The 16,735-nt window shown below is 52.0% G+C and overlaps 1 protein-coding gene across 3 annotated transcripts in view; it reads left to right on the top strand.

Moving 5' to 3' along the window:
• Window positions 1–16,735, top strand: part of LOC123753533 (trichohyalin) — a 460,426-nt gene that overhangs the window by 233,999 nt on the left and 209,692 nt on the right. For all 3 annotated transcript variants that reach the window (XM_069311058.1, XM_069311057.1, XM_069311059.1), the window contains 2 exons: window positions 5,310–5,426; window positions 9,760–9,881. In XM_069311058.1, coding sequence (XP_069167159.1) covers window positions 5,310–5,426; window positions 9,760–9,881 — 239 coding nt within the window. The remainder of the gene's footprint in view (window positions 1–5,309; window positions 5,427–9,759; window positions 9,882–16,735) is intronic.

Here is a 16,735-nt window from a genome sequence, read left to right as displayed (position 1 = left end):
TGGCCGTGTTCTGCCTGGTGTTATGGTCGTGTTCTGTCTGGTGTTCTGTCTGGTGTTATGGTCGTGTTCTGCCTGGTGTTATGGCCGTGTTCTGTCTGGTGTTCTGTCTGGTGTTATGGTCGTGTTCTGTCTGGTGTTATGGCCGTGTTCTGTCTGGTGTTATGGCCGTGTTCTGTCTGGTGTTATGGCCGTGTTCTGCCTGGTGTTATGGTCGTGTTCTGTCTGGTGTTATGGTCGTGTTCTGTCTGGTGTTATGGTCGTGTTCTGTCTGGTGTTATGGCCGTGTTCTGCCTGGTGTTATGGTCGTGTTCTGTCTGGTGTTATGGTCGTGTTCTGCCTGGTGTTATGGTCGTGTTCTGTCTGGTGTTATGGCCGTGTTCTGCCTGGTGTTATGGTCGTGTTCTGTCTGGTGTTCTGTCTGGTGTTATGGTCGTGTTCTGCCTGGTGTTATGGCCGTGTTCTGTCTGGTGTTCTGTCTGGTGTTATGGTCGTGTTCTGTCTGGTGTTATGGCCGTGTTCTGTCTGGTGTTATAGTCGTGTTCTGTCTGGTGTTATGGCCGTGTTCTGCCTGGTGTTATGGTCGTGTTCTGTCTGGTGTTCTGTCTGGTGTTATGGTCGTGTTCTGCCTGGTGTTATGGTCGTGTTCTGTCTGGTGTTATGGTCGTGTTCTGTCTGGTGTTATGGCCGTGTTCTGTCTGGTGTTATGGCCGTGTTCTGTCTGGTGTTATGGCCGTGTTCTGTCTGGTGTTATGCCCGTGTTCTGTCTGGTGTTATGGCCGTGTTCTGTCTGGTGTTATGCCCGTGTTCTGCCTGGTGTTATGCCCGTGTTCTGCCTGGTGTTCTGTCTGGTGTTATGGCCGTGTTCTGTCTGGTGTTATGCCCGTGTTCTGTCTGGTGTTATGCCCGTGTTCTGTCTGGTGTTATGGCCGTGTTCTGTCTGGTGTTATGGCCGTGTTCTGTCTGGTGTTATGCCCGTGTTCTGTCTGGTGTTCTGCCTGGTGTTCTGCCTGGTGTTATGCCCGTGTTCTGCCTGGTGTTATGCCCGTGTTCTGTCTGGTGTTATGCCCGTGTTCTGCCTGGTGTTATGCCCGTGTTCTGCCTGGTGTTCTGTCTGGTGTTATGCCCGTGTTCTGCCTGGTGTTCTATCTGGTGTTCTGCCTGGTGTTATGCCCGTGTTCTGCCTGGTGTTCTGCCTGGTGTTATGCCCGTGTTCTGCCTGGTGGTATGCCCGTGTTCTGCCTGGTGTTCTGTCTGGTGTTATGGCCGTGTTCTGTCTGGTGTTATGCCCGTGTTCTGTCTGGTGTTATGGCCGTGTTCTGCCTGGTGTTATGGCCGTGTTCTGCCTGGTGTTCTGCCTGTGTTCTGCCTGGTGTTATGCCCGTGTTCTGTCTGGTGTTATGGCCGTGTTCTGCCTGGTGTTATGGCCGTGTTCTGCCTGGTGTTCTGCCCGGTGTTCTGCCCGGTGTTCTGCCTGGTGTTCTGCCCGGTGTTCTGCCTGGTGTTCTGCCTGGTGTTATGGCCGTGTTCTGCCTGGTGTTCTGCCCGGTGTTCTACCCGGTGTTCTGCCTGGTGTTCTGCCCGGTGTTCTGCCTGGTGTTCTGCCTGGTGTTCTGGCCGTAACAGTTCATCAAGTATTCAGGATATAGATATTGTTGTGTGGGGGGCGTCGGTGGCACTCTGCCACAATGTTGAGAGACTCTGGTGGTGCCTCCCGTCACGGGTGCCTGTGGTGATTATATGGAGGTGTTTGGTGGTGGGCTCTGTCTCTCTCTGTCTCCCTGTCTCTGTCTCTCTCTCTCTCTCTCTGGGTCTCTCTCTCTGTCTCTGTCTCTGGCTCCCTGTCTCTCTCTCTCTCTCTCTCTGGGTCTCTCTCTCTCTCTCTGGGTCTCTCTCTCTCTCTCTGGGTCTCTCTCTCTCTGGGTCTCTCTCTCTCTCTCTGGGTCTCTCTCTCTCTCTCTGGGTCTCTCTCTCTCTGGGTCTCTCTCTCTCTCTCTGGGTCTCTCTCTCTCTGGGTCTCTCTCTCTCTCTCTCTCTGGGTCTCTCTCTCTCTCTCTCTCTCTGGGTCTCTCTCTCTCTCTCTGGGTCTCTCTCTCTCTGGGTCTCTCTCTCTCTGGGTCTCTCTCTCTCTCTCTGGGTCTCTCTCTCTCTCTCTGGGTCTCTCTCTCTCTCTCTGGGTCTCTCTCTCTCTGGGTCTCTCTCTCTCTCTCTGGGTCTCTCTCTCTCTCTCTGGGTCTCTCTCTCTCTCTCTGGGGGTGTCTCTCTCTTGGAGAGAGACTAAGACTAGGGTTCATAAGGGCTGTCAAATTACGTACCTGGTGTAACTGCAAGCAAGAGCTGTTATCCTACCCCAGCTCATCTCAAGCCTGCTCCTACGAACTCATTTATTTCATGAGAATGTACTTTGAGACTATCATATAGGGAACTATCATATAAGGAACCTGGTGAAACTGCAAGCAAGAGCTGTAATCCATCCTCAGCTCAGTTTTCTACGGGTGGCAACTACTGGTAGTCCACGGAGTTGGGCCAGGTGCGGAACTTTGAGAATGTTGGCCTTACATAACAGTAAGACCACCAGCGTCACGACGGTGTTGCAGCCCTTGTTGTCGGGATACAGGTGCCGGGGCTACAGGTGCCGGGGCTACAGGTGCCGGGGCTACAGGTGCCGGGGCTACAGGTGCCGGGGCTACAGGTGCCGGGGCTACAGGTGCCGGGGCTACGGAAGTGCCGGGCTACGGAAGTGCCGGGTTGGAGGAAGCTGGTGAAGGAGACATTGGGGGATTTATCTAGGAGATCAGTGGACCATTAGTGGTAAATGTCCTGATGGAGAGATGAGGGATTATCAGGATGCTGCCTGGCGTATTGCAGCTTCTCCTGGGATGATGATGCTGCCTGGCGTATTGCAGCTTCTCCTGGGATGATGATGCTGCCTGGCGTATTGCAGCTTCTCCTGGGATGATGATGCTGCTGCCTGGCGTATTGCAGCTTCTCCTGGGATGATGATGCCTGGCGTATTGCAGCCGCTCCTGAGATGATGCTGTCTGGCGTATTGCAGCCGCTCCTGAGATGATGCTGCCTGACGTATTGCAGCCGCTCCTGGGATGAAGATGCTGCCTGGCGTATTGCACCCGCTCCTGGGATGATGCCTGGCGTATTGCACCCGCTCCTGGGATGATGATGCCTGGCGTATTGCACCCGCTCCTGGGATGATGATGCCTGGCGTATTGCACCCGCTCCTGGGATGTTGATGATGATGCCTGACGTATTGCAGCCGCTCCTGAGATGCTGCTGCTGCCTGACGTATTGCAGCCGCTCCTGAGATGAAGATGCTGCCTGGCGTATTGCAGCTTCTCCTGAGATGCTGCTGCTGGCTGACGTATTGCAGCCGCTCCTGAGATGATGATGCTGCCTGGCGTATTGCAGCCGCTCCTGAGATGATGCTGCCTGGCGTATTGCAGCCCCTCCTGAGATGATGCTGCTGCCTGGCGTATTGCAGCCGCTCCTGAGATGATGCTGCTGCCTGGCGTATTGCAGCCGCTCCTGAGATGATGATGCTGCCTGACGTATTGCAGCCGCTCCTGAGATGATGATGCTGCCTGGCGTATTGCAGCCGCTCCTGAGATGATGATGCTGCCTGACGTATTGCAGCCGCTCCTGAGATGATGATGCTGCCTGGCGTATTGCAGCCGCTCCTGAGATGATGATGCTGCCTGGCGTATTGCAGCCGCTCCTGAGATGTTGATGCTGCCTGGCGTATTGCAGCCGCTCCTGAGATGCTGCCTGGCGTATTGCAGCTGCTCCTGAGATGATGATGCTGCCTGGCGTATTGCAGCCGCTCCTGAGATGAAGATGCTGCCTGACGTATTGCAGCCGCTCCTGAGATGATGATGCTGCCTGGAGGCATCAGTCAAGCCGCGAGTGTAACGATGCTGGCAGATATCTTTAGATAACACATGCCAAAAATAGTTTCCCATTTCATCACAATAGTTCAGATTTCTACTTTCTAATCTCTGTGTAAGTGGGTATATGTACTGTGCTCCTCGGCGTGCTACCGTAAGAGGATAATGGCCTGGTTCTCTCGTTACCACTTTCTTGAAGGGCCAGATTGGCGGAGGTGAGACGTCCAAATCTTGACCTATGTCGTAATTTATTGTAATACTAATTAGTAATCAAATTATTGATTACTAATCTATTAAGATAATGCTGTTTAGTGGGTCAGACTACCGTATGTATTATTAATTACTCATAAAAGGTTAATTTATTAATGTATGACGTCACTACCAGCCTGTTACTTGGGTCAGTGTAGCACTGCGCCGGGTTGGAGCCTGGTGTCTGCCTGTCCCGAGTGGGGCCAGTTAATGCCTGTGACTGATTGCCAGAGTTGTGTTTAAGTTCCTTGATGTTCCTTAAAGTGATTACGAGAGCTGTGTTGAAGCTCCTTGTTCTGATTAGAGTATCAGTTGTATACTCGTGTATATCAGTTGTATACTCGTGTATATCAGTTGTACACTTGAGTATATCAGTTGTATACTTGAGTATATCAGTTGTATACTTAAGTGTATCAGTTGTATACTTGAGTATATCAGTTGTATACTCGAGTATACCAGTTGTATACTTGAGTATATCAGTTGTATACAGAGAGCTTTAGTTCCTCATTGTTTTCCGGTGAACTGTTTATATGTCCCAGTAAACTGTTGTTGCTTTAACCAGCCTTTTAAACTTACCGGAGACACTTGTTGACATTTGGCCAGGCCCTTGGCCAGCGGGGCTGCCTGGGGGTCATGAGGTCATGACATTATATTTGTAATAAACGTATGAACGTTGCATAAACACTATATTAACGTTGCATAAACGTTGTATCAGTTTCATAAACGTTGTATGCGCGTTATAATGTTTCATGTACGTTGCCTAAATGTTGTTTAAACGTTACATAAACGATGTGTTGATGTTGCATGAACGGTTCATAACGTTGTTTTAACGTGCATGAACGTTGCATAAGCGTTGTATTAACGTTGTTTTAACGTGCATGAACGTTGCATAAGCATTGTATTAACGTTGTTTTAACGTGCATGAACGTTGCATAAACGTTGTTTTAACGTACATGAACGTTGCATAAGTGTTGTATTAAGGTTATTTTAACGTGCATGAACGTTGCATAGGCGTTGTATTAACGTTGTTTTAACGTGCATGAACGTTGCATAGGCGTTGTATTAACGTTGTTTTAACGTGCATGAACGTTGCATAAGCGTTGTATTAAGGTTGCATAAAGGTTTCACGGAGGTGGTCATTAATAAGGTTGATGTCTTGTACAGATGGAGAAGGTGAAGGAGGTCCACAGGAGGACTGAGGCCGACCTCAAGAAGGAACTGGGCCTGGCCAAGCGGGGCCACGAGGACGCTGCCAGACTCAACGACGAGTTCAAGAAGAAGGTGAGGCTAGGCCGGTCCCTAGGGAGGGAGGTGGTCCCAAGGGAGGGAGGTGGTCCCTAGGGAGGGAGGTGGTCCCAAGGGAGGGAGGTGGTCCCTAGGGAGGGAGCTGGTCCCTAGGGAGAGTGCTGGTCCCTAGGGAGAGTGCTGGTCCCTAGGGAGGGAGCTGGTCCCTAGGGAGAGTGCTGGTCCCTAGGGAGGGAGCTGGTCCCTAGGGAGGGAAGTCTTTGAATGAAATGTACTCACCTAGTTGAGCTTGTGGCTGTGTGCTGGGTTTACCTTGATCATGTTCAAAATTCCTGCCTGCGGTTCACCACATTATATATATATATAATATAATATAATATATATATATATATATATATATATATATATATATATATATATATATATATATATATATATATATATATATATATATATATATATATATATATATAAACTGCTGTGGAGCAGGCAGGAGCGGGTGAGAGCAAGAGGGCCATAAGCCGTGCGAAGGTCGCCTTGCAGCTATGCCAGACAAGTATTGAAAACCATTTCCCGCTACACAGCCGGGTCTTTATCACACACAAGTGCTGTTGCTTCACTAGCCACAATGTCTGCCGTGTTGCCTCTGCTGTATCCAGTTCACAATGTCTGCCGTGTTGCCTCTGCGGTATCCAGTTCAACAATTGAATTCCACTCAAGTTGTGTGATAAATGCAAAGTTGAAATATTTAAATATTAGCGCGTCGAGGTGTTATCGGCTTGTATCCCAGCTCCTTGTCTTCATATCCCAGTTCCTGGTCCTCATATCCCAGCTCCTTGTCTTCATATCCCAGATCCTTGTCTTCATATCCCAGCTCCTTGTCTTCATATCCCAGATCCTTGTCTTCATATCCCAGCTCCTTGTCTTCATATCCCAGATCCTTGTCTTCATATCCCAGATCCTTGTCTTCATATCCCAGATCCTTGTCTTCATATCCCAGATCCTTGTCTTCATATCCCAGTTCCTGGTCCTCATATCCCAGCTCCTTGTCTTCATATCCCAGATCCTTGTCTTCATATCCCAGCTCCTTGTCTTCATATCCCAGCTCCTTGTCTTCATATCCCAGTTCCTGGTCCTCATATCCCAGCTCCTTGTCTTCATATCCCAGATCCTTGTCTTCATATCCCAGCTCCTTGTCTTCATATCCCAGTTCCTTGTCTTCATATCCCAGTTCCTTGTCTTCATATCCCAGCTCCTTGTCTTCATATCCCAGTTCCTGGTCCTCATATCCCAGCTCCTTGTCTTCATATCCCAGTTCCTTGTCTTCATATCCCAGTTCCTTGTCTTCATATCCCAGCTCCTTGTCTTCATATCCCAGATCCTTGTCTTCATATCCCAGCTCCTTGTCTTCATATCCCAGTTCCTGGTCCTCATATCCCAGTTCCTGGTCCTCATATCCCAGTTCCTGGTCCTCATATCCCAGCTCCTTGTCTTCATATCCCAGATCCTTGTCTTCATACCCCAGCTCCTGGTCCTCATATCCCAGCTCCTTCTCTTCATATCCCAGATCCTTGTCTTCATATCCCAGCTCCTTGTCTTCATATCCCAGATCCTTGTCTTCATATCCCAGCTCCTTGTCTTCATATCCCAGTTCCTGGTCCTCATATCCCAGCTCCTGGTCCTCATATCCCAGCTCCTTGTCTTCATATCCCAGATCCTTGTCTTCATACCCCAGCTCCTGGTCCTCATATCCCAGTTCCTGGTCCTCATATCCCAGCTCCTGGTCCTCATACCCCAGTTCCTGGTCCTCATATCCCAGCTCCTGGTCCTCATACCCCAGTTCCTGGTCCTCATATCCCCAGCTCCTGGTCCTCATATCCCAGCTCCTTGTCTTCATATTCCAGTTCCTGGTCCTCATATCCCAGCTCCTTGTCTTCATATCCCAGATCCTTGTCTTCATACCCCAGCTCCTGGTCCTCATATCCCAGTTCCTGGTCCTCATATCCCAGCTCCTGGTCCTCATACCCCAGTTCCTGGTCCTCATATCCCAGCTCCTGGTCCTCATACCCCAGCTCCTGGTCCTCATATCCCCAGCTCCTGGTCCTCATATCCCAGCTCCTTGTCTTCATATTCCAGTTCCTGGTCCTCATATCCCAGCTCCTGGTCCTCATATCCCAGCTCCTGGTCCTCATATCCCAGCTCCTTGTCCTCATACCCCAGCTCCTTGTCCTCATACCCCAGCTCCTGGTCCTCATATCCCAGCTCCTGGTCCTCATATCCCAGCTCCTGGTCCTCATATCCCAGCTCCTGGTCCTCATACCCCAGCTCCTGGTCCTCATACCCCAGCTCCTGGTCCTCATATCCCAGCTCCTGGTCCTCATATCCCAGCTCCTGGTCCTCATATCCCAGCTCCTGGTCCTCATACCCCAGCTCCTGGTCCTCATACCCCAGCTCCTGGTCCTCATATCCCAGCTCCTGGTCCTTATATCCCAGCTCCTGGTCCTCATATCCCAGCTCCTGGTCCTCATATCCCAGCTCCTGGTCCTCATATCCCAGCTCCTGGTCCTCATATCCCAGCTCCTGGTCCTCATACCCCAGCTCCTGGTCCTCATACCCCAGCTCCTGGTCCTCATACCCCAGCTCCTGGTCCTCATACCCCAGCTCCTGGTCCTCATATCCCAGCTCCTGGTCCTCATATCCCAGCTCCTGGTCCTCATATCCCAGCTCCTGGTCCTCATATCCCAGCTCCTGGTCCTCATATCCCAGCTCCTGGTCCTCATACCCCAGCTCCTGGTCCTCATATCCCAGCTCCTGGTCCTCACATCCCAGCTCCTGGTCCTCACATCCCAGCTCCTGGTCCTCATATCCCAGCTCCTGGTCCTCATACCCCAGCTCCTGGTCCTCATACCCCAGCTCCTGGTCCTCATACCCCAGCTCCTGGTCCTCATATCCCAGCTCCTGGTCCTCATACCCCAGCTCCTGGTCCTCATACCCCAGCTCCTGGCCCTCATATCCCAGCTCCTGGTCCTCATATCCCAGCTCCTGGTCCTCATATCCCAGCTCCTGGTCCTCATATCCCAGCTCCTGGTCCTCATATCCCAGCTCCTGGTCCTCATATCCCAGCTCCTGGTCCTCATATCCCAGCTCCTGGTCCTCATACCCCAGCTCCTGGTCCTCATACCCCAGCTCCTGGTCCTCATATCCCAGCTCCTGGTCCTCATATCCCAGCTCCTGGTCCTCATATCCCAGCTCCTGGTCCTCATATCCCAGCTCCTGGTCCTCATACCCCAGCTCCTGGTCCTCATACCCCAGCTCCAGGTCCTCATATCCCAGCTCCTGGTCCTCATACCCCAGCTCCTGGTCCTCATACCCCAGCTCCTGGTCCTCATATCCCAGCTCCTGGTCCTCATATCCCATCTCCTGGTCCTCATATCCCAGCTCCTGGTCCTCATATCCCAGCTCCTGGTCCTCATACCCCAGCTCCTGGTCCTCATACCCCAGCTCCTGGTCCTCATATCCCAGCTCCTGGTCCTCATACCCCAGCTCCTTGTCCTCATATCCCAGCTCCTGGTCCTCATATCCCAGCTCCTGGTCCTCATACCCCAGCTCCTGGTCCTCATACCCCAGCTCCTGGTCCTCATATCCCAGCTCCTGGTCCTCATATCCCAGCTCCTGGTCCTCATATCCCTTCTAAATGTTGTATCGTGAATCTTGCTTAAAGTTTTCTCCTCTTAAAAGGAAAATTTTGAAAATTGATTAAAAATTGATTAAAATTGATTTCAAATAATAATCACTGAAGCGTTCAGTTGAACTAGAGTGAACATTACGTGATGTTATGTTCACAAGAGGTGAACATTTGAAGGGTGTTCAACACACTGTAACACCCCCTCCCCCCCCCCCCCACAGACACGCACGCGCGCGTGCGCGCGTGCTCAATTATTTTGCAGTTGCAAAATATTGGATTATGATTTTTATCTCGATTGGGATCATGGGGGGCGGAGTCAGGTGTGTTGCAGGTGTATCAGGTGTGGTACTCAGGTGTGTAAGAGACCCACCAGGCTGAGAGTGAGGTGTGTAAGAGCCCCACCAGGTGTCTGAGAGTCAGATGTGTGTAGCAGGTGTACCAGGTGTCTGAGAGTCAGGTGTGTAAGAGCCCCACCAGGTGTCTGAGAGTCAGATGTGTGTAGCAGGTGTACCAGGTGTCTGAGAGTCAGGTGTGTAAGAGCCCCACCAGGTGTCTGAGAGTCAGATGTGTGTAGCAGGTGTACCAGGTGTCTGAGAGTCAGGTGTGTAAGAGCCCCAGCAGATGTCTGAGAGTCAGGTGTGTAAGAGCCCCAGCAGGTGTCTGAGAGTCAGGTGTGTGTTACAGGTCCGGGCGCTGCGGGTAGCGGAGACGGAGGCCACTCACAAGATCAGTCTCCTGGAGGACAAGCTCGAGGAGCTACGTCGTCGGACCTCCACGACCTCCACGACGTCGGACGACGCCTCTCAGTGAGTACCCCCCCCCCCTTTACCACACGTCCTTCCTGTGCTTTACCTGTACTGCGTTTCCAGCGTTGTTCTACAGCCTGTGACGGGTACGACGCGTCGGAGTGACGGAACGACGTCGATTCGGTCGGACCTAAGGCGTGTTCACCTAGTTGTGCTTGCGGGGGGTTGAACTGTGGCTCTTTGGTCCCGCCTCTCTACTGCCAGTCAACTGGTGTACAGGTTCCTGTCGAGCCTATTGGGCTCTATCGTGTGAGAGGAGGGAGGGAGGGACAGGTGAGAAAAAAAATGTAAGAATAAGATGAATAGTAAGAATACGATGATAATAAGAGGTAGTTAAGGATGAGAAAATGGGATAAACAAATGGGGAAAGAATAAGAAAAAGGAGCAAAGCTTAAAGAATTTGTTAATTGGATTGAAACATTCCTGTGAAAGTCCTGTCGAGACCCCGGCCAGCTGGTCAGTCCTGTCGAGACCCGGCCAGCTGGCTAGTCCTGTCGAGACCCGGCCAGCTGGTCAGTCCTGTCGAGACCCCGGCCAGCTGGTCAGTCCTGTCGAGACCCCGGCCAGCTGGTCAGTCCTGTCGAGACCCCGGCCAGCTGGCCAGTCCTGTCGAGACCCCGGCCAGCTGGCCAGTCCTGTCGAGACCCGGCCAGCTGGTCAGTCCTGTCGAGACCCCGGCCAGCTGGCCAGTCCTGTCGAGACCCCGGCCAGCTGGTCAGTCCTGTCGAGACCCCGGCCAGCTGGTCAGTCCTGTCGAGACCCCGGCCAGCTGGCCAGTCCTGTCGAGACCCCGGCCAGCTGGCCAGTCCTGTCGAGACCCCGGCCAGCTGGTCAGTCCTGTCGAGACCCGGCCAGCTGGCCAGTCCTGTCGAGTCCCCGGCCAGCTGGCCAGTCCTGTCGAGACCTGGCCAGCTGGCTAGTCCTGTCAAGACCCCGGCCAGCTGGCCAGTCCTGTCGAGACCCCGGCCAGCTGGCCAGTCCTGTCGAGACCCCGGCCAGCTGGTCAGTCCTGTCGAGACCCCGGCCAGCTGGTCAGTCCTGTCGAGACCCCGGCCAGCTGGTCAGTCCTGTCGAGACCCCGGCCAGCTGGCCAGTCCTGTCGAGACCCGGTCAGCTGGCCAGTCCTGTCGAGACCCCGGCCAGTCCTGTCGAGACCCCGGCCAGCTGGCCAGTCCTGTCGAGACCCCGGCCAGCTGGCCAGTCCTGTCGAGACCCGGCCAGCTGGTCAGTCCTGTAACTGAGTTAGCTCCCTCTCTCCCTCTGGGAAGCTTCATTGAATAACAAGATTAACAAACTAAAATTGCCTGGTTGCCCAATTGGAGTGCTTGTGTGAGTTTGGTCCATATTGTGTGGCTGTAAATAAATGATTTTTACCATTTACAAAAGGTGTAAAAGGTTTGTAAATACATAAGTTACCTTTTAATTACCTCTAACCATTCCCCCTTTGGCTTTGGGTAATAGATTATAGACTGAAAGTCTGTGATAGAAGCTGGATATGTCATTATAGATCTATTCACCTAGTTGGTGAATCTATGGTGGGTGATTGTATCTATAACGAATATAAAGTTAATGATTCAGACGATGAGTCACAATAACGAGGCTGAAGATATGATGACCATACGAGGCAGCTCCTATTGGTCCACACGAGGCAGCTCCTATTGGTCCACACGAGGCAGCTCCTATTGGTCCACACGAGGCAGCTCCTATTGGTCCATACGAGGCAGCTCCTATTGGTCCACACGAGGCAGCTCCTATTGGTCCACACGAGGCAGCTCCTATTGGTCCATACGAGGCAGCTCCTATTGGTCCATACGAGGCAGCTCCTATTGGTCCATACGAGGCAGCACCTATTGGTCCATACGAGGCAGCTGCTATTGGTCCATACGAGGCAGCTCCTATTGGTCCATACGAGGCAGCTCCTATTGGTCCATACGAGGCAGCTCCTATTGGTCCATACGAGGCAGCTCCTATTGGTCCATACGAGGCAGCTCCTATTGGTCCATACGAGGCAGCTCCTATTGGTCCAGACGAGGCAGCTCCTGTTGGTCCATACGAGGCAGCTCCTGTTGGTCCATACGAGGCAGCTCCTGTTGGTCCATACCAGGCAGCTCCTATTGGTCCATACCAGGCAGCTCCTATTGGTCCATACGAGGCAGCTCCTATTGGTCCATACGAGGCAGCTCCTGTTGGTCCATACGAGGCAGCTCCTGTTGGTCCATACGAGGCAGCTCCTGTTGGTCCATACGAGGCAGCTCCTGTTGGTCCATACGAGGCAGCTCCTGTTGGTCCATACGAGGCAGCTCCTGTTGGTCCATACGAGGCAGCTCCTGTTGGTCCATACGAGGCAGCTCCTGTTGGTCCATACGAGGCAGCTCCTGTTGGTCCATACGAGGCAGCTCCTGTTGGTCCATACGAGGCAGCTCCTGTTGGTCCATATGAGGCAGCTCCTGTTGGTCCATACGAGGCAGCTCCTGTTGGTCCATACGAGGCAGCTCCTGTTGGTCCATACGAGGCAGCTCCTGTTGGTCCATACGAGGCAGCTCCTGTTGGTCCATACGAGGCAGCTCCTGTTGGTCCATACGAGGCAGCTCCTGTTGGTCCATACGAGGCAGCTCCTGTTGGTCCATACGAGGCAGCTCCTGTTGGTCCATACGAGGCAGCTCCTGTTGGTCCATACGAGGCAGCTCCTGTTGGTCCACACGAGGCAGCTGCTGTTGGTCCACACGAGGCAGCTGCTATTGGTCCACACGAGGCAGCTGCTATTGGTCCACACGAGGCAGCTGCTATTGGTCCACACGAGGCAGCTGCTATTGGTCCACACGAGGCAGCTCCTGTTGGTCCATACGAGGCAGCTGCTATTGGTCCATGCGAGGCAGCTGCTATTGGTCCACGCGAGGCAGCTGCTATTGGCCCACGCGAGGCAGCTGCTATTGGCCCACGCGAGGCAGCTGCTATTGGCCCACGCGAGGCAGCTGCTATTGGCCCACGCGAGGCAGCTGCTATTGGCCCACGCGAGGCAGCTGCTATTGGCCCACGCGAGGCAGCTGCTATTGGCCCACGCGAGGCAGCTGCTATTGGCCCACGCGAGGCAGCTGCTATTGGCCCACGCGAGGCAGCTGCTATTGGCCCACGCGAGGCAGCTGCTATTGGCCCATGCGAGGCAGCTGTTATTGGCCCATGCGAGGCAGCTGCTATTGGCCCATGCGAGGCAGCTCCTATTGGCCCATGCGAGACAGCTCCTATTGGTCCACACGAGGCAGCTCCTATTGGCCCACACGAGGCAGCTCCTATTGGTCCACACGAGGCAGCTCCTATTGGCCCATACGAGGCAGCTCCTATTGGTCCACACGAGGCAGCTCCTAGAGCCCCTCCCCCCCACCTCCAACCTGCTCTACCCACTTAAGATGTGCGACACAGATCTCCTGCGCCCCAGAAGCGCCTTTTAAGAGACAGAGACGCGACTCTCAGGGATAAAGGCGTCTTGGCCTCCACGGGAGCGCGGGAACACGGAACGTCTCTCCATTAACCACACCGAAATCATCCGCCAGACATCGGTACCATTAGTGTCAATTATCGAGGATATTCCACGGATACGCGAGTCCACCATGCGATGATTTCCCGTTTTCTAGTTTAGGCAACCTGAGAAAATGGAATGCCATACTCATACGGGTGTCTATGTTATTTCAGCACGTGTTGATAATATCCCCAAAATTCGCGATTTAGTCCTGCATGAGTGACTACATGGGAAGAGAAACGATGAATTGAGCGCTGTTGTGTTTTTACACTACACGATATCACAGGAATCAAGATAGCGGGCCCAGAGTGAGGGAGCGATCATTGGGGATCGAACGCGGACGTGCAACAGGCGAGGCAGGTTGCTGTGCCCGCTATTCCCAACAGTACATATATTATAGTGAGCTTTGTAGTACCGGAGCTTCCTAGCCAGCCACTGGTATACCCTAACTGGTGGTTGGGTACCCTAACTGGTGGTTGGGTACCCTAACTGGTGGGGTGGGTGCCTTAGCTGGTGGATTGGGTACCCTAGCTGGTGGATTGGGTACCCTGACTGGTGGATTGGGTACCCTAAGTGGTGGATTGGGTACCCTAAGTGGTGGATTGGGTACCCTAAGTGGTGGATTGGGTACCCTAAGTGGTGGATTGGGTACCCTGACTGGTGGATTGGGTACCCTGACTGGTGGATTGGGTACCCTGGCTGGTGGGTTGGGCAGCCTAGCTGGTGGGTTGGGCAGCCTAACTGGTGGCTTGGGTACCCTAACTGGTGGGTTGGGTACCCTAACTGGTGGGGTTGGGTACCCTAACTGGTGGCTTGGGTACCCTAACTGGTGGCCTGGGTACCCTAACTGGTGGCTTGGGTACCCTAACTGGTGGGGTTGGGTATCCTAACTGGTGGGGTTGGGTATCCTAACTGGTGGGGTTGGGTATCCTAACTGGTGGGGTTGGGTATCCTAACTGGTGGGGTTGGGTATCCTAACTGGTGGCTTGGGTATCCTAACTGGTGGCTTGGGTACCCTAACTGGTGGCTTGGGTACCCTAACTGGTGGCTTGGGTACCCTAACTGGTGGCTTGGGTACCCTAACTGGTGGCTTGGGTACCCTAACTGGTGGCTTGGGTACCCTAACTGGTGGCTTGGGTACCCTAACTGGTGGCTTGGGTACCCTAACTGGTGGCTTGGGTACCCTAACTGGTGGCTTGGGTACCCTAACTGGTGGCTTGGGTACCCTAACTGGTGGCTTGGGTACCCTAACTGGTGGCTTGGGTACCCTAACTGGTGGGTGGGCGACAAGCCACACGGCACCTCGGGTGCATTTCCGATTGTTCCTTTCATATAAAAGGAGTGACGCTGAGGAAAATAAGACTCGCGTCCCTACCAAAACTAAAAAGACACATCAAACACTGTATGTAGGACATACGTAAATCTGTGTATCTATGTATTTACGTATGTAGGTTAGCTTAGCATTTTTCAAAGCACCGAATCACCTTCTGTGGTTGAGTGTTCAATAAACCCTTGAACTATATGTTTAACCAGCCCGTCCTCCAAACAAAGACCCAAAAGTGATTCCATCCACCCACCAAACCCCCTGTTTATGAATGAAAAGCGGTTTACACACGACTCACAACTGCTGACGTTCGAACACTTCCGGAACAAGTGCTTCACTGACGACTTGTGTTCGAACCACAACGCTGTAAATGCTTCACCCACGTACTACAAATACAAATAATCGCCAACAGAACCTAAACACCTAACCTAACCTATGCCTATATATGCACAATATGCTAATATATTATAATATTAATTTATACTTGAGAAATTTCCCGTTTTGAATGAACAGCATGTTAAAATTTATGAATGCGTCTGTGGGGTCGACCGCTGGATGTAATGGACTTGAGTCGAGGATGGGTTGGTTCAACACTTCTCTAACCCTGTCCATGGAGGACAGAAGAAAATGTATATATGCTGGTTAGCATTGTAAATGTCCGGCCACGTCTGTGGTAGAAAATAATAATAATAAAAAAAAATTCCACCTGTTAGCTACTGACATTGAAAAAGTTCTTTCTAACGACCTTTTCTAACGTTCTTGTGTACTCACCTATTTGTACTCACCTATTTGTACTCACCTATTTGTGCTTGCGGGGGTTGAGCTCTGGCTCTTTGGCCCCGCCTCTCAACTGTCAATCAACTGGTGTACAGGTTCCTGAGCCTACTGGGCTCTATCATATCTACACTTGAAACTGTGTATGGAGTCAGCCTCCACCACATCACTGCCTAATGCATTCCATCCGTTAACTACTCTGACACTGAAAAAGTTCTTTCTCACGTCTCTGTGGCTCATGTGGGTACTCAGTTTCCACCTGTGTCCCCTTGTTCGCGTCCCACCAGTGTTGAATAGTTCATCTTTGTTTACCCGGTCGATTCCCCTGAGGATTTTGTAGGTTGTGATCATGTCTCCCCTTACTCTTCTGTCTTCCAGTGTCGTAAGGTGCATTTCCCGCAGCCTTTCCTCGTAACTCATGCCTCTTAGTTCTGGGACTAGTCTAGTGGCATACCTTTGGACTTTTTCCAGCTTCGTCTTGTGCTTGACAAGGTACGGGCTCCATGCTGGGGCCGCATACTCCAGGATTGGTCTTACATATGTGGTGTACAAGATTCTGAATGATTCCTTACACAGGTTCCTGAACGCTGTTCTGATGTTAGCCAGCCTCGCATATGCCGCAGACGTTATTCTCTTTATGTGGGCTTCAGGAGACAGGTTTGGTGTGATATCAACTCCTAGATCTTTCTCTCTGTCTCATTAAGTACTTCATCTCCTATTCTGTATCCTGTGCCTGGCCTCCTGTTTTCACTGCCTAGTTTCATTACTTTGCATTTACTCGGGTTGAACTTCAACAGCCATTTGTTGGACCATTCACTCAGTCTGTCTAGGTCATCTTGTAACCTCCTACTATCATCATCTGTTTCAATTCTCATAATTTTTGCATCAACAACAAACATTGAGAGAAACGAGTCTATACCCTCTGGGAGATCATTTACATATACCAGAAACAGTATAGGTCCAAGGACTGTGTGTGTGTGTGTGTGTGTGTGTGTGTGTGTGTGTGTGTGTGTGTGTGTGTGTGTGTATGTGTATGTGTGTGTGTGCGTGCGTGCGTGCGTGCGTGTGTGTGTCTCACAAGTGTCCACACACGCGTTCAAGTGCATATGTCACGCAAGTTTTTGTGCAGCCATCCTGAAGTGCATGTCCCTTAAGTGCATATATAACTCAAGTGTATTTTTGTTGTCTGCGTGAGATAAATGTGTTTCGCCAGGCAGGCGCGGCTCTGATCACCTGGGGTAC

This window comes from Procambarus clarkii, chromosome 69 (assembly GCF_040958095.1).
Source record: "Procambarus clarkii isolate CNS0578487 chromosome 69, FALCON_Pclarkii_2.0, whole genome shotgun sequence".
Lineage (NCBI taxonomy): Eukaryota > Metazoa > Arthropoda > Malacostraca > Decapoda > Cambaridae > Procambarus > Procambarus clarkii.
This window is presented reverse-complemented; position numbering and strand designations above follow the sequence as displayed.